General features: G+C 45.1%; 1 protein-coding gene across 1 annotated transcript in view; it reads right to left on the bottom strand.

The window, feature by feature from the left end:
* The window catches only part of LOC120302202 (integrin alpha-D-like), a 57,381-nt gene that overhangs the window by 24,279 nt on the left and 15,121 nt on the right, over positions 1 to 17,981 (bottom strand). The window contains exons 7-12 of the mRNA XM_039330279.1: positions 16,286 to 16,402; positions 15,807 to 16,001; positions 15,312 to 15,462; positions 13,024 to 13,097; positions 12,306 to 12,438; positions 10,040 to 10,188 (exon numbers count right to left, since the gene is read on the bottom strand). Coding sequence (XP_039186213.1) covers positions 10,040 to 10,188; positions 12,306 to 12,438; positions 13,024 to 13,097; positions 15,312 to 15,462; positions 15,807 to 16,001; positions 16,286 to 16,402 — 819 coding nt within the window. The remainder of the gene's footprint in view (positions 1 to 10,039; positions 10,189 to 12,305; positions 12,439 to 13,023; positions 13,098 to 15,311; positions 15,463 to 15,806; positions 16,002 to 16,285; positions 16,403 to 17,981) is intronic.

Raw genomic sequence — 17,981 nt, 5'->3', positions numbered from 1 at the left:
AGAGTCTAACCATCAGGCCTGCAACAATATGTTATGAAGCAAGTAGGCCATATCAAGGACATTTTCAAAAATTTAGGGCCCTTTTCCTTGGTTCTTTGCAGCCCTCTAAAATCAGTTGTGTTAGTGCAGTGGTTCTCAACCTGTGGGTCAGGACCCCATTTGGGGTTAAATGACCATTTCACGGGGGTCGCCAAACAACGCAGTCCGCCATTTTTTCCCCCTTTTCCTTAGCTGTGCTACTCTCTTTTATTCTATTGGCTTTTGAAAGCCAATAGAATAGAATCTCTTGAATAGAGTCTAATTCTATTGGCTTTCAAAAGCCAATAGGAAATGTCCAGGCTGTCTCTGCCCTGCTGAGCCTGCGAAAAGTCCCATTCTGCAAACGGTGCTACAAGTTGTCTGCAGTGAAGGCGAGCTGTCTGGAAATTTCCACTCCTCCCTGCTGAGCAACTACTAAAAATGTAAGTAAAAGAGGGCCAGGGGTGGGAGGTGGGAGGCTGGCGGGTGCAGGGAGGGTTACTGGCGTGCGTGGGGCCCGGCAAGTGCCTTACCTCCCTTGGGCTGGGCCAGCTGGTGGCCCAGTCAGTGGTCGGCCTGCGCCATCTCTGCCGCTTGCCAGCTATGCCATGCATGCGTGGCGCTCCTGGGCAGGGAAAGTCCTTGACTTACGACTGGTTGGGTAGTCCTCCACTTACGACCGGTTGGGTAGTCCTCCACTTACAACCGATTGGAGGTCATGGCATTAAAAAGGTTGAGAACCACTGTGTTAGTGTTTGGCGGGTGACCTTCTGGCAACTCAACCGAAAACAAAGCAAAGATTTCTTTATCTTTCGGCTAGGAAGCTCTCTGTAAAGCTGGGAGAAATTCTCTTTCCCATTAGCAGGGGTTTTTGCCTCTCTGGAAAGAGATTAACCAGCAGAAAGATGAACCTTTTAATCTGAGACTTAAAGTCAAGCTATGACAAGTATTTAATGGCCTGGTAAGTCCTGGTATTTTGGAATTACCAGCCCCGTTCTCTCCCCACAGCACCTCCATCTTGGTTGGAATGATGGAACTTTTATATCAACACATCTTGAAGCTGTAATGGAGCGATCTAAGGACACATGCCAGGAAGATTTAGTATCTATGGGGTAGTTATCAGACAAAACTTGTACTTTTGTCTCCAGCGTGTGAAAGAGAGAGAGAGGGGGGGGGAGAGTTTTTCAGACAGACCGGTCTGATTGATTGTATTTTGGCATTTTTGACTGCTATACTGCAGTTCTACTTTTTATAATCACTTTTGCCTTGCAGCCCCCCAACTAGGGGCGTTAAGCAGGCTCAAGTCGCTACTTCGATACATTACAAATTCGGATTTCTTTTTGCTGACAAAGAGTTAAAGAATTAAGTGGGAGCCTGAAATAGCTATACTAGTCTCCCACTTAATTCTTTAACTCTTTGTCAGCATAAAGCAATCTGAATATATAAGAAAAAGAAAGAAGATTTCTTTCTCCCATATTTGGGCCGACAGGGTGCATCAAGAAACACTCAAGGTAAATCTCCTCCCCCTGTCTCTTCCCTCCCTGATACAGCTGACAAAGTGAGAAAGAGCCTGTGGCCTAGAGGTTAATACAGCTGCCTAACATGCACACAGCCCAGGCTCGAATCTCAGAAGGGTAAGTCTGGCTGAAGAGAGTTAAGAAACTCGAAATAGTTATCCCATTCTCCCTTAATTCTTTGTTAGCAATCCAAATTTTATAATATACATACACACACACACACACACACACACACACACACATACATACATACATATATATATATATATATATATATATATATATATATATGTAGGTCTTTGGTTGTTCGGATTTTCTCCCGCGTAAAATTGGAAGTGTCTTGGTGACGTTTCGACGAAGTCCCATTCGTCATCTTCAGGCTGGTATTTTCAGCTTCGTGCTTTGAGCTGCTCGAAGCATGAAGCTGAAAACACCAGCCTGAAGATGACGAATGGGACTTCGTTGAAACGTCACCAAGACACTTCCAATTTTACGCGGGAGAAAACCCGAACAACCAAAGACCTACATACAAACACCCGTGAAAACCTCAGAAAACATATATATATATATGGAGAGAGAGAGAGAGAGATGCATTTCATAATAACATATGAACATTATCAGCTGCCTTTTTTCTGACAACTGATCCACTCTCAGCCCATTGGGAGACAGAGGCAGGAAAAAGATGTAAGATTTGAACCTTAAGATATGTGTTCATGGACAGGTAGTCCTTGACTTATAATCATTCATTTAGTGACTGTTCAAAGTTACATCACTGAAAAAAGTGACTTCTGACCAGGTTTCACACTTATGATTGTTGTAGTGTCCCCGTGGGTGTGTGATCAAAATTCAGAAGTTTGGCAACTGGCCTGTATTTATGACCGATGCAGTGTCCCGGGATCATTTGATCACCCTTTCGTGATCTTCTGACAAGCAAAGTCAATGGGGAAGCCAGATTCACTTAACAACCGTGTAATAACTTAACACTTGCACTGATTCACTAAACAGCTGTGACAAGAAAGGTTGTAAAATGCTATCGTTACTGGGGAGAATTTCAGTAGTAAAGATGAATGTTCTACCAAAGTTTCTTTTTTTGTTTCAGATGATACCTATTTTAAAAAAGGAAGCTAATTTGGATGAGTGGCAGAAGGGTATCAATAAATTTATCTGGGGTGGGAAGAAATCAAGGGTTAAGTTTAAGATCTTACAAGACGCTCGAGAAAAAGGTGGACTTACAGCACCTAATTTGAAATTATATTATGATGCGGCCACTTTAACTTTAGTAAGTGACTGGCTTAATTTAACAAATAAAAATATTCTTGCTCTCGAAGGTTGGGATTTATTATATGGTTGGCATGCATTTTTAATTTTTGATAAGAAAGTAGATTGGGTTTTTAAGTCACACATTTTAAGAAATGCTTTACTTTGAGTTTGGAAGAAATATTATTATAAGTTAAATTATAAAATACCTATTTGGGGGATTCCTGGACAAGCAATTCAGGGGGTTTCTAAGGTGGTGAATTTTGATAATATTTCGTATAAAGAGTTACTTATTTGGTCGGGTACTGATTGGCAACTAAAGTCTTCAGATGTGCTAAGGCAAGAAAATATTTTACAATCACGGTTTCAATATTTGTAAATAGTGGAGAGGTGGACCTTAGATAAGAAAGTGGGAATTACTTTAGTAGATGAAAATCTGGTAATTCAGATTAAAGATCAGAAATATGCTCATATTAAAAGAATTTACAATGAGTTAATAAAATTGGATTCGGAAACAGAGTTAGTAAAAGATTGTATGATTAAATGGGCCCAGAAGATTCAGGAACCGATTTCATTGGATTTATGGGAGGTAATTTGGATTAGAAATGTTAAATTTACGCAGGCTCAAAATTTGAGGGAAAATTTTTATAAAATGTTTTATAGATTGCATCTGGATCCTAAAAAGTTGTCTTGTATGTACCCGAACCTGCAACCTAAATGTTGGAGATGTGGTTGCTTGGATGCAACCTATTTTCATGTTTGGTGGACTTGTAAAAATATTAAAGCCTTTTGGATTGTGATTTGGTGGAACATTCAAAAGGTTTTTAAAAGGAAGATTAAGTTTACTCCCCAGATATTTCTTTTGGTTATTTTTGTGGATTTTGATGCTAAAGAAACTATCTTAATGTTGAATTTAATAACAGCAGCAAGATTATAGGTGGGTCAATATTGGAAGAAGGACTCTCTGCCTTCTTTAGAAGAACGGGTATTTAAGGCTTCTAATTTAGCAGAAATGGCTAAAATTTCTGCTTATTTAAAGGACCATTCACAAGAGAGATATGTTATTGTATGGAGAAGATGGATAGAATATGTTCAGAAGAAATATGGAACTACAAAGTTTCATTTATTTTATGAGTAATGGATTTGTTTATAAACTTATGATGTTAAAGTTTGAAGAGAGTTAAGGGTTAGTATGATTTTGGTCATTGTATAATTAGTAAACTTAAATAGATTATGTTTAATATGTTTGTATAACCCTGTATTTGGTTCTGGGAAGTTGTGGGTGGGAGGGGGTGGGGGGAGAGGTGGGGGTGGAGGATGGGTTGAAGCTTAAATAGCTCAGATAAGTAGAAATAGTTTTATTGTATATAATATTTGTTGTGTCCTGAGCCTATGAAGGCAGGCTCGGGACGTTGCAACGGTCCCGGGCAGTTGCAAGCTGCCCGGGACCAGACTGGCTGTCGCCAGCACTCGCGCGCATGCGCGAAGTGCAAGCGCGCCAAATGTTGCCATTTGGCCCAGGGATCGCCTTTAAAAGGAGTAGAGGAACTTGGGCGTTGTCGGCGTTGTAACCAGCATGCTGTATACCAATAAAGAGGCTCCTGAGAACTACCAACTGCTTCATGCGTTATTTGCCATTTGCTGAGGACTCAACACTGGCGACGAAGGTGGGATGCCTTACAACGATTGCAGACAAGTTGTAAGTGTACCCCGGAGTCCTGAGCAGCAGGAAACGGCATTAAACTCAGCAACTGCCTGCCAATTCAGCAAGCATTGGGGGTAAGCTGGCTGATAGACCCTTCTTGTACGACTGAAAGATGGCAAAAGTAGGTAGACTTTCCGAATTCGATGTCACGCATCCGGAAAGATGGGAGTCTTACGTGGCCAGAGTAGAAAACTATCTTAAGGTCAATCAAGTGAGAGAAGATAGCTTAAAAGCCGCCACCCTGCTGTGCGTTTGCGGTCAAGATGCATTTGAGATCGCTGAAAACCTAGCAGCACCTGCACCTCTCAAATCTGTTACCTACACAGACTTAAAGAAATTGTTAAAGGAACACTTCCAGCCCAAGTTGTCTGTCATTGCTTGGCGCCACACTTTTGAACAGAGGGACCAACGGCCTGGCGAATCAGCTAAAGAGTACATTGCTGCATTGAGAAAAGCCGCTAAACCCTGCGAGTTTAAAGATTTAGAAGAAAGGCTGAGAGACAGATTTGTATGTGGACTGAGACATAGAGAATTGCAGCAGAGACTTTTCGCTAAAGAAGACTTATCATTCCAAGATGCCTTGAGAGAGGTTACTGCAGAAGAGGCAGCAGGTGGCGCAATCAAGAACATGAGGCCGATCAGAAGTACTCCAGAAGCTGTGTCCGTGCACCAGGAAGGAGTCCAAGGGAGCTCAGAAGAGGATCATGATGAAGAAGTAGACCGTCTCTACCCAACAAAAGAAGGGAAGCAGAAGGAAGGCAAGGAAACTTCTTCAGCTGTCCCCAAGTGCTTCGGATGTGGAGGTCGTCACAAGAGGACCGACTGCAGATTTCGCTCTGCTATCTGTAGAGCATGCGGAAAGCAAGGCCACATTGCAGCTGTGTGTCTGGGCCGTCAGAAGGTACAACCCCGAGAAGAATTGCGCCTGAAAGGTACCAGGGTCCCCAGCCAAAACAGGGTGGGTTTCTGTGTTTCGCGAAGAAGCATCTATAGGACAGGCACACAAAGCCCATTAAGAAAAAACTGTCACTTAAAGTGAAGTTACAAGGGGTTCCATTGGTCATGGAACTGGACACTGGGTCTGCACTTTCAATCATTTCCATACATACATTCAGAAAGATTTGTTCTGGCAGTGGATTTCAGGCCAAACTAAGGCCTTCTGACATTGTGTTAACAGACTTTCAAAACTCCAGAGTGTGTGTTAAGGGGGAGGCCACCCTTAATGTACAGTATAAGGATTTTGAAGGTCCATTAGATGTATTGGTAGTAGGGGGTGAGCGAACGAGTCTCATAGGACTTGATTGGTTTGAGGCCTTGGGAATACATGTCACAGGGCTCAATAGATTGCAAACAGTAGACCTACAGGAAGTCTGCAAAGAATTTGCAGATGTCTTCAGCCCACAGCTGGGCACATACAAAGGACCCCCTGTGTCTTTAAAACTAGACCCCACTGTCACTCCTATTAGAATAAAAGCAAGAAGGGTCCCTTTTGCTCTAAAAGGGAAAATTGACACTGAATTGGACAAATTGATTCAGCAAGGAATCTTAGAACCTGTTGACTCCAGTCCTTGGGAGACCCCCATTGTCACGCCTCTTAAGGCTAATGGGGACATTCGCATCTGTGCAGATTACAAATGCACTCTGAATAAGGCATTGCAGCAACAAGCCTATCCTGTACCTGTGGTCAGTCATATTCTGGTCTCCCTCAAGGGGGGGGGCGTGTTTTTGCAAAGCTTGACTTAGCTCAGGGATATCAACAGTTGCCTGTTGACGATGCTGCTGCTGTGGCTCAAACCATTGTAACCCACAGGGGGGCATTCAAGGTAAAGAGGCTACAATTTGGAGTAAATGTGGCTCCTGGAATTTTCCAAAGCATAATGGAAAACACACTATGGGATATACCAGGGGTTTGCCCCTATTTTCATGATGTCTTAATTGCTAGAGACTCTACACACAACTTAGCTGAGAGATTAAGGGCTGTTCTGCTGAGGTTCAGGAAAACGGGCCTCAAACTCAAGAAGGACAAATGTAAAATTGGGGTGCCTTCTACAGATTTTCTGGGATTCAAAATCGATGCTACTGGGATTCACCCTGCTGAGTCCAAATTAAAAGCTATAATGCATGCTCCTAGGCCAAAGTCCAAGGCCGAACTACAGGCCTTTCTGGGCCTTTTGAACTTCTACAACTCTTTCCTTCCAAACAAGGCTAATGTAGCCGAACCACTTCATAGGCTCCTGGACAAACAGGCAGTGTGGCAGTGGTCACAAAAACATGAAGCAAGTTTCAATGAGGTTAAGGCCTTACTCACTTCTAACAGTGTGCTTGCACATTTCAATGAGTCCCTTCCTGTGTGCATCGCTTGTGATGCTTCTCCTTATGGGGTGGGAGCAGTACTAAGCCACCTCAGACCGGATGGAACTCAGGTTCCTGTTGCATATTACTCCCAGAACCTTGTCTTCTGCAGAGCGAAATTATGCTCAAATAGACAGGGAGGCCTTAGCTGTTGTTGCTGGAATCAAAAAGTTCCATGATTTCTTGTATGGCAGACATTTCACGGTCTTCACTGACCATAAGCCTTTGTTGGGGCTGTTTACCACACATAAACAAACCCCCCAAATCATCTCCCCCAGAATGCTGAGATGGTCAATCTTTCTGTCAGCCTATGATTTTTCTTTAATTCACAAACCTGGGAAACAAATGGGCCACGCTGGTGGCCTCAGTAGATTACCCCTGCCAGTAGTAGAGGCTGATCCTGCACCAACAATTGACATCCTTTTAATTCAGGCCTTGCCTGAGTCTCCTTTAGATGCCAGGGATGTGGCTGCTGAATCAGCCACAGATCTCACACTCTCTCGTGTCCTGTCTTGGGTTTTATCTGGGTGGCCAGAGAGCTGTCCAGGTGCTGAGTTTCAGAGTTTCTGGCTTAAAAGGAACGAGTTATCCACTTTCCAGGGCTGTCTGCTGTGGGGCAGCAGAGTTGTCATTCCTATTTCAATGAGGACTAGGGTCTTAGGTTCCCTCCACGAGGGTCATCCTGGCATTGTACGTATGAAGGCGCTTGCGCACAGCCATTTGTGGTGGCCTGGGTTAGACAAGGACATTGAAGCTAAGGTGCATGCATGCCACCTTTGTCAACGCTCACGCCCAGAAATGCCCCAGGCTCCTGTGCATAGATGGGAGGAAACACGGTCTCCATGGTCTAGGGTGCACATTGATTATGCTGGGCCCTTTCAGGGTCAATTCTTCTTGGTCTTGGTTGATAGCCATTCAAAATGGCTTGAGGTTGTATCTGTCTCTTCCACCACCATTGCAAAGATTATTCAAGTACTGAGGGAGATTTTTGCTGCACATGGGCTTCCTGATGTTTTAGTGTCTGACAATGGCCCTCAATTCACTTCCTCCGAATTCCAAGCTTTCTTACAGGCCAACATGATCGTCATGCCACCTCTGCACCCTTCCACCCTTCCACCAACGGTATGGCTGAATGCATGGTATGCATCACCAAGGATGCTTTAAAGAGACTGACATATGGAGACTGGCATCACAGGTTGGCTGACTTCCTCCTTTCCTACCGCACTATACCTTCCACTTCTACCGGGAAGAGCCCAGCTGAACTTCGTTGGGGGCGCAAACTGATTACTAAGCTTGACCGTTGCACCTGGACAGACTGCCTTCTAAATTTACACAACCCAGGGCACCTAGGCAACTGCTAGTGGGTGCCCCGGTTTGGACCCGTAATTACGGGCCTAGTCACTTGTGGGTCTCTGCCAGAGTATCCAAGGTCACAGGTCCTTTGTCCTACGAGGTTTCCCTGGATGATGGTTGTGTCCTGCGATGACACATCGACCAGCTACGCACAAGACGGGACTCTCCTACTGAGACTCCTGGATCTTTTCCAGGGGGGGAGGGGGACCTCTATGGGCAAGGAGAAGGGTGTGAGCTGCAGCCTGTAACCAACGGGGAAGTCACAGATAGCCCATCCCAAGATTCCGCGAGTGCTCCAAACAGGAATTCATGGGGACTAACTAGAACACAGGCACCAGTGCCTACTCCAGCCAGGGAGTTACCCCGGGGGCATAATCACTACACACCAGCACCATTCAGTACTCCAGTCAGGGAGAATAACCGGGAGCATCCAAACAACTCACACCCTGCAAGAGAGCTGGCACACATTCCGTCTAGTTGGCCCAATGCTGCCACTGTTCCTAGAAAGGGGCAAGCACATAGGGAGGTGGTCGAGGAACCGAATCCTGATTACAACACCTCTGGCATCACTCAGGGGGCAACTGAGTTTTGGGACAGTACCGAGAACCCAGAGAGCCTGCAACTAGGCAGGACAACCAGGTTAAGTAGAGAACAAAGTCCTGGCCTGACGAGCCCGGTGGGCAAGCAAGCAGGCCAGGCGTTGGAACACAGTCCACAGAGACCACCAGGGTCAAACAAAGGGGACAAACATATAGCTTCTCCCAGGCAAGGGGTACTTGGAGGGTACCAGGAAATTCGGAGGTCACAGAGAGCTAGAAGATCTCCTAAATATCTAGAAGATTTTGTAACTCTGCTAGCAAAGCAGAATTAATAAGAGGGTATTCCTATACAAGTTGGGAATAATGAACACTGGGGAATGGAAGCCAAAATTGATAACTTGGTACATGGAGCTAGTGTGGCTCCCACACTCGTGTTGAGGTCGCGTGTCACTATTTATGTGGTTGTAGTTTTAGCCGGGGGGGAAGGGGTGTTGTATCCTGAGCCTGTGAAGGCAGGCTCGGGACGTTGCAACAGTCCCGGGCAGTTGCAAGCTGCCCGGGACCAGACTGGCTGTCGCCAGCACTCGCGTGCATGCGCGAAGTGCAAGCGCGCCAAATGTTGCCATTTGGCCCGGGGATCGCCTTTAAAAGGAGCAGAGGAACTTGGGCGTTGTCGGCGTTGTAACCAGCATGCTGTATACCAATAAAGAGGCTCCTGAGAACTACCAACTGCTTCATGCATTATTTGCCATTTGCTGAGGACTCAACAATATTGATGTTTTAATTTGGAGAGAGGAATTGCTCAGGCATTTCCCCTAGACTGCATCCGGAGTGAGAAGATAGGAGGAAGGGGAGAAGTAAGTAGGAAGGTTGAGGAGAAGGAGGAGAGGGGGAGAGTGAGGAAGAAGAGGGAAAGAGGGAAGTGAGAGAAGAGGTTAGAGGGTGGATGCGGTTTGGGGGGAAATGGGTGAGCAATACCGAAAGTTGTGTGTATAAATTTATTTTACTCTCTATCTGAAATATTTTTTATGAATGTAATGCAAAATTGAAAATAAAAAATTTTTTTACAAAAAAAAACGTTGTAAAATGAGGCAAAACTTACTTAACAACCGTCTCGGTTAGCAACAGGCTCAACTGTGGTCATAACTCGAGGATTACCTGTATGTGCCTTTGAACCTTTGCTCAATAGCCTTTATGGCTGAGTAATGTTTTTTGGGGGGAACCTGATGCACAGTTTCTTTCAGAGGTTTTATCCGCACTCTTCAATCCTTTTGGAGTTCTTTTATCTCAGTTCATACCTGCTCCCCTACTGCCTCCATCTTCAGCTGCCATTCCCCACTCAGGGCTTCATTCTCAAAGTAGACAATTTTGCCGATGTGGTCATAGCGAGGGGCTCCCACAACCAGACCATTCCTCCCATTGAACTGGACAGGCTGAGAAGAATAGCCTATAGGAGAGACGAGACAGCTAAAATAACTCGTATGATAGTAGTAGAAGAACCTTTAAACTTATAGTCAAGCCTGGGATGCAATTATTTGGAGATAATCCTTGAATTCTGACCACATTTGGGACCGAAATTTGCATTGCTAAGGAAGGCAATTATTAAAATTGAGTCACGCCCAATTTTAAGACCTTTTTTTTTTTGGCTTTTAAGCAAATCACTACAGTTGTTAGGTGAATAATGTGGTCATTAAGCGAATCTGATTTCCCCCATTGATTTTGCTTGTCAGAAACTAGCTGGGAAGGTCTCAAATAGTGATCACGTGATCCTGGGATGAACACAATGATCATAAATGCATGCTGGTTGCCAATTGCCCAAATTTGGATCATGTGACTACGGGGATGCTATGCAATGGTGGGATTCAAATATGCGAACAACCGGTTCTCTGTGTGGATGCCACTTCTGGAAGTCCATTCTGGGCCTGGGCGACAAAAAATTAGCTACCGGTTCTGCCGAAGTGGTGCAAATCAGCTGAATCCCACCACTGATGCTATGACAGCCATAAGGGTGAAGACTTATTTCAGTGCTGTTGCAACTTTGAACGGTCGCTAAACAAATGGTTGTAGGTGAAGAGCTCCCTGTAGTGTCTCTATTCAGGATTGCCTCTTTTTTTGGGGGACATGAAAAGTAAAGTTTGTCAAAATCTAGTTACTGACTATTCATTAAAATTGCAGCTTCTATGTTCTAGATTGGGGTAGGCAACTTTGGCTCTTTTATGATTCGTGGACTTCAACTCCCAGAATTCCTGAGCCGGCCATGCTGAGGGGAAAGGGAGAGGTTTCCAAGCTGAGCCAGGCTGGCTCAGGAATTCTGGGAGTTGAAGTCCACGAGTCATAAAAGAGCCAAGGTTGCCTACCCCTGGTCTAGATGTTTGAGATTGTAGACAAAAAAGAAGAAGACACAAAAAGTCATAATGCATCAAAGAGCTGAGGTTGCAAACCCGAGTAGCTTTTCAGAGTGACATTAAAATTAGAGAGAATTTTAGAGCATCGTCTCGCTAGCAGGATCCCACATTTTGGGGGACCACGGAATGAATTCAGAATTTTGATAGCATGTTATAGATGTCACTCTCTAAAAATAGTTACGATGGGCAGGATTGACTGCCAAACATGTGCCATATTTAAAAGCAAATGGCAGGTCATCCTTGACTTTGCAACCATCCATTTAGCAACTCTTTGAAGTTACAGCAGCACCGAAAAAGTGATTGACAAGCACTCCTTGCATATACGATCAGAGCAGCACCTTCATAGTCATGTGACCAAAAGTCAGACATCTCAAGGATCACATGACTGCCCTCGGTGGCCTTCCCAGCTGGCCTCTGACAACTAAGGTCAGTGGGAGGAAACAGATTCACTTAAGGACCACATAATTCACTTAACAACTGCAGTGATTTGCTTAATATCTGTGGTAACAAAGGGTATTAAAATTGGCATGACTCACTTAACAGCCACCTACCATCAAAAAAAAATTCTGGTCCTAATTGTGGTCGTAAGTGTAGGACTTCCTGTAGTAACTTGCTTTCTAACATTGAACTGAATGGAAAATCGTCAAATCTGATTAGAAGAAGACTATTTTGTATAGTCCAAAATAATAGAGATAAGAATTAGAATTAGAATTATTAGAATTAGAAATATTAGAATTAGAATAATTAGAATAATTGGAAGTGGAAGTGGAAGTAGAAGTAAAAGAAGAATTCTTTATTGGCCAAGTGTGAGTGGATACACAAGGAATTTGTTTCTGGTGCAGAAACTCTCAGTGTACATACAAGCAACAAAGTGATAAATCATGATCATAATCATAAAATACATTCATCATAAATCATAAGATAAAACAGTATAGTCATAGGGTACTAAATAAGCAATCAACATAAATCATACTAGGGTATTAAATAAAAAAAGTAATATAAATCATAAGATACAAGCAAAAGAGTCTAATTATAATAATTTTACAAGAACGCCTTATTGGAAAGAGAGGGGGGGTTGTCAACCAATCAGTTGTCTCTGAGGGAGATGCACAATGATAGAATATGCTGGAGGGTGTGAATTCTGGGGTTTGTTTCTTACCAAGATAGGAATTATTCATATCTTTGAGGGTATTGGATATATTAATAAAATCTGGATCCCGGTTACTGGTTTGATATAGAGTCAATCCTCCAGACCAGTCGTAGGCTCCCACAGCTCCAAGGACAGGGCCTTGCTAAATCACAGCAAAAAGTTAGAATAGAAATACAAGATCAACTGGAAAAAAAAATAAAAATAAAAAGGCTGAGTATGGCCCATTGGCTGGATGTGGCCCATTCGGTGGGTGTGGCCCCATTGGGTGGGCGTGGCTGCGGTGGTAACAGCAGATGGGTGGGACTAAAAAGTTCTATCAATCCATTCCAACTTTGCAAGATCTATTTTTTCTCTGCGAGAAGTTGAAATTGACTGATTGATTGAACCTCTTTTTTTTTTTTGCATACGGCAGAGGCCTAAAGTGAAAAGGTTTTATAAAAACCCGGCTGAAGGCCTAGGACTGGGGCAACGGCGTGCGTGCCCACAGAGAGGGCTCTGAGTGCTGCCTCTGTCACCCGTGCCATAGGTTCCCCACCACTGGTATTAAGGATTCCTGCCTTGGACAGGGAGTTGGACCTTGAAAATCTCCAAGGTCCTTTCTGGTCTTCTGATTCTATGATTCTATTTGTTGTTGTTGTTGTTAGTTGCGAAGTTGTGTCCGACCCATTGAGACCCCATGGACAACGTTCCTCCAGGCTGATTCTGTGCTGGACCCCAAAATACTTACCGGGATCAGCAGGGCACTTAAACCTTCCTGGGACATTTCCATCTGGAAGGAACTGCTACTTTGGAAGTGGGTGCCTATGGGGAGACAGCAATCACAGACAAACGGAACAGAATGTCATCAGTAAGGATATGGAAAAATTGCATGCTCTTGTTTTAGTCAGGAAAACTGACTAAATGGATAATTGAACAAATCAATGCAGAGTTTTCACTCCAGGCACAAACGGCTAGATTCAAACGATCATACTTTGGACATACTATGCAAAGGCTGAGCTTTTTGGAGAAATCCATAGCACCAGGAAAGGCAGAAGGAAAGAGAACAGGATAACCAGAAACAAGGTGGACTTAGTTATATGGTAGCAATGGGAACATTGTTGATCTGAAGGACATGCTGGGGATACATCCTCCTACAGCAGTTTTTTTTTCCAACCTTGGCAATTTGAAGATGGTTGAGCTGCAACTCCCAGAATTTCCCAGCCAGCCATGCTGGCTGAGCAATTCTGGGAGTTGAACTCCCACCCATCTTCAAGTTGCAAGGTTGAACAGCAAAGCTGGCTGAGGAATTCTGGGACTTGAAGTCCACAAGTCTTAAAGTTGCCAACGTTGAGGACCCCTGCTGTAAAGCACCATGGGATGGTATATAACAGGGCTTTTCAACCTTTTCATAGATTGTACCACTTTTAGGACATGACAATATTTGAGTACCACCAGTCGCCTAGCAAGGTGTCAAAAACTTGACTTAAAAAGGGGGAAGGGGGGATTGGGTTTTACTGATGAGATTGATTTGCTGTTATAGAAATGGCTAGTTTATACTATTATGGAAAAGTAAAAAGTTGAGGCTCGGTGTTAATGCTTCATTCTACTGCAACAGGGGAAGTCAAGGAAGTCAGTGCCTTTTCTTTTTTCTTTTTCCTGTCTTCCCCTCTCTTTTCCTTCCCTTTTTCCTCCCCACTGTGTCCCACTATCTGCTTTTGTATTTTATTCTGTAACCTAATAAAATGTTTCAAACCGTTAAAAAAAAAGAGAGAAAAGTACCAGTTTTACTCCTCCTTTTATATCCCCTCCTCTCTCCTCCCTCACCTTTTATATCTTCTCTTCTCTCCCCCCTCCTCTTTTTATATCCTCCTCCTTTTCTCTTCTGGTGCGCTGGAAATACCAATCAGCTGGAGCTGTGTGAGCCAATTCTGGGCTCTCCGCAGAGTCCCGGCAACACCGCAGTTCCGAGACCTCTTTGGCGCTGCTGCCACTTCAGCTCATCCACTTGCACACTTTTTAAACTTTTTTTTTAACAGTGCTTTTCAAGCCATTGTATGTGTACCACCTGCCAGGTGCTGAAGTACCAACAGTGGTATGCCTACCTTGGGGTGAAAAGCCCTGGTATATAAGACTCAGTGCTCTTGCTATTGCTATCTCTGCTTGAGTCCCTCTTTAGGACAGCCCCCAAATCGGAAGCTTGTTCAGACGAGTAATATACCAAGGCGTAAGTAATAGATAAGCTCTATTGCAGTGATGGCAACTTTAAAGACTGAGTGCCCAAAACCCGCCCCCCCACCCCCGGGCCTGCTCCACCCTGCCCACTGGGCCACCCACCACCTCAACAGCCTGCCACAGATCACCCAGGCAGCCCAGCAGTGCCATGGCGGTCACGCCCTCTGCCTGTGCCCCGCAGAATCATCTGTGCGCGAGGGCGGAGTCTTGTCCTGCTGCCCAGCTACCATGTCCTTGGCTGCACTGCTTTGTGTGGGGTGACTCTCCTCAGGGGGGGCTGCTGGTGAGGAGGCAGGGCTGAAGCGACGGTGCATGTGCCCACAGAGAGGGCTCTGAGTGCCATCTCTGACACGCACGCCATAGGTTCGCCACCACTGCTCTATTTATTTATTTATTTATGAGACTTATATACCGCTTTAAGTGCAAGCACTCTCTAAGCGGTGTACACCAGTAAGCAATGTATATATATATATATTTACATTGCCCCCAACAATCTGGGTCCTCATTTTACCTACCTCGGAAGGATGGAGGGCTGAGTCAACCTTGAGCCGGTGAGATTTGAACCGCTGACCTGCTGAACACAGTCAGCTAAAGTGGCCTGCAGTACTGCACCCTAACTGCTGCGCCACCTCGGCTCCTCTATTGCAAGTGGGTCATTCTGTCATTCTCAAAATCACACTTCTTCCTTCAGCTTTGTTTCAGGAAAAACTTTGTATATGAACTGACCTCAGAAGGAATGCCAGGAAACAGCCAAAGAGATGGATCTGGGATTGCATCCTTTTAAAAAAAAAAAACCAAAGTTACCTTCAATGGCAAAGATTTTGTTCTGCAACTGGTCCTGGATGCTTTTCAAAGCATTAAAATTATTGACTTTGAAAACGTGCTCATCGTCCGGCTTAGAAGCTATGTCTTTCAGTTCCTGCTGGACTTTGATTGTTGAAAACGCGTTGCCAACCTTAACGTGGGGGAAGAAGGAAAAAAGGCATTTTGAACACACTTGTTGCATTTAGCAAACTGTCAACATGGCAGAGAAATGATGTGCACCATGTTCATTTTGGTAGTGACTCCAGGATTTGGATAACTCCTAAATCTAATGGACTGTAAATAAACTGTACTCTAAATTGCAAGGAGCTGTGGGTTGAATTTTGAGTAGAAGGTTTGAACCCTAAAGAATGACATCTGGCCAGCTGCATGTGACTCTTCCCAGTAAGGATGATGCTAGTAACATGGTGCCTCTTGGTGGTCTGAAATACAAGACTAATCAAATTTGGTCACTGGGGCTCCTAAGAAGATTCTCACCCCGATGGCATAACGGATGATCCCAGCTTGTTCAGCCTCTGGTATCACCTCCCAATACTCAGCATCGTCTCTTGCCTTGTATCCATCAGTTATCACAATAAGGACCTTTGTAGCCTCAATCCGAGATCCTTTTCCTGCGATAAACAGTTCCCTCCTAGAGAAGAAAAGGGAAAGGAAGAAGGAACAGCAATTTGGCTACTTAATTTTTTCCAAGAGGAAGGAAGGAGAGGAAAAGAAAAGAGAGAGGAGGGGAAGGAGGAGGAGAAGGAGAAGGAGAAGAAGGAGGAGGAGGAGGAGGAGCAGAAGGAGGAGCAGAAGGAGGAGCAGAAGGAGGAGGAAGAGGAAGAAGAAGAAGAAGAAGAAGAAGAAGAAGAAGAAGAAGAAGAAGAAGAAGAAGAAGAAGAAGAAGAAGAAGAAGAAGAAGAAGAAGAAGAAGAAGAAGAGAAGAAGAAGAAGAAGAAGAAGAAGAAGAAGATGGCTGTGGCTGTTTTGGTCCATCCTTGCAGCTGCTTCACTTCCATTACAAGATGTGCAGGGTCCTGACTTTTGAAATTAAAATGTTCCCTGAAGTCCCCTGAAAACTGCATGAGAGCAAACTGTGCAAGACAAGAAGCACAGGGTTATTATGTTGTGTTCTGCCTGCAGGGTGGTATGGAAACATACTGTCTTGGGGCACTGTTCTTTTGACTATGGCAGGGCAACCCAGGTCACAAGCACACTTGGTCATCTCCTCCAAAATCCAAACTTGAATAATAAATTTAGATATAAATGGAAGCATAAGAGGATCCTTTGGAAAAGAACTCTTATGCCTTCTCGATGCTTAAAGGAAATTATATTGACTGGGCCAATTCAGTATTGCAACGCTTGCCGTTCTAAAAGGCCTATCATCTAACGCAGTGGTGGCAAACCTATGGCACAGGTGCCAGAGGCGGCACTCAGAGCCCTCTCTGTGAGTACGCGTGCCATGCCCTGAAGATGGCAACCGTCCCTCTTCAACCAGCTGCTCACTAACTCACCGAGATCCCACATGGCCAGATGCATCCCAGCATGGCTGGTTTCCCTCCCCCCCGTCCCATCCCACCTGGCCTCGCATGCTCTCCTTTTCTTGGGCACGACCCACTGCATCACCTCCTCAGCTATTGGCCGGCTATCCATCTCAGAGGCGGCTTCTCTGACCTGCTGGTGGTAGGCTGCGGAAACCCAGAGTGTGCCGATCAAGGGGCCAGCAGGCTATGGCTGCTGACGGACACTGTCGGCCCCATGCGCTTGCTGGTCTCTGTGGGCGGGGGCCGATGGTGTCAGGGAGCAGCCGTCCCGGCCCCTGCCTTGCCTTATCCTGCGACAATGGCACCCCCGCCCTGCCTCGCCTTGTCTCACCCCGGAGGACGAGCCTTCTGCCCACCGCCCCACCTGCCAGAGACCCCCTGAATTTCCCCATCCCTGCCCGCCCCCACAGGCATCCCTCCCCACGAGCAACATCGAGGTGATCACGCCCTCCTTGGTCACACCCACCCAATCTGCCATGACCACCATAGCCACGCCCACGCAGTGGGCCACACCCACCCAGCACCCAGCGATAAATAAGTGGGTTTTGGGTTCCAGTTTGGGCACTCGGGCTGTAAAAGTTTCACCATCACTGATCTAAGTCTTTAAAAAAGCAAGGTAAAACAACATTTTACAATTACTGTGAGCAAATGTCACCTTAAACCTGACTGAAGCCCTGGCATTTTTATTATAAAGGGAAAGATTTCCCCTGTCCAGTCATCTCTATATCTTAGCCAAGGGAGCCAGAGTTGTTCAAATTCAATTTCCGTGGTCATGTGGCTGGCGTGGCGCACAGAACACTGACGTGCACAGAACACTGTTACCTTCTCACCAAAGTGGTACCTATTTATCTACTCGCATGCTTTTCTAACTGCTAGGTTGACAAGAGCTGGAGCAAGGAACGGGAGCTCACACCATCACACACCACTTAGGTTTCAAATTCCGGGCTGTCAGCTTTCCAGCTGACAAGCTCAGCTTCATTAACCCCTCAGCCATCGTGCCCCCTCTGTATTATAAACGGTATAAATATATCGAATTTTCCTCACTGCTTCCCAGAATAGCCAAAGGCAACCACTACCTGAGCAATAAAGACTTAGAGGGGCTTAGCAGACCCTTGTCACACTTTACAGA

Source organism: Crotalus tigris, unplaced genomic scaffold (genome assembly GCF_016545835.1).
Source record: "Crotalus tigris isolate CLP2741 ecotype Arizona unplaced genomic scaffold, ASM1654583v1 scf7180000024427.8105951120:4207309, whole genome shotgun sequence".
Lineage (NCBI taxonomy): Eukaryota > Metazoa > Chordata > Lepidosauria > Squamata > Viperidae > Crotalus > Crotalus tigris.
This window is presented reverse-complemented; position numbering and strand designations above follow the sequence as displayed.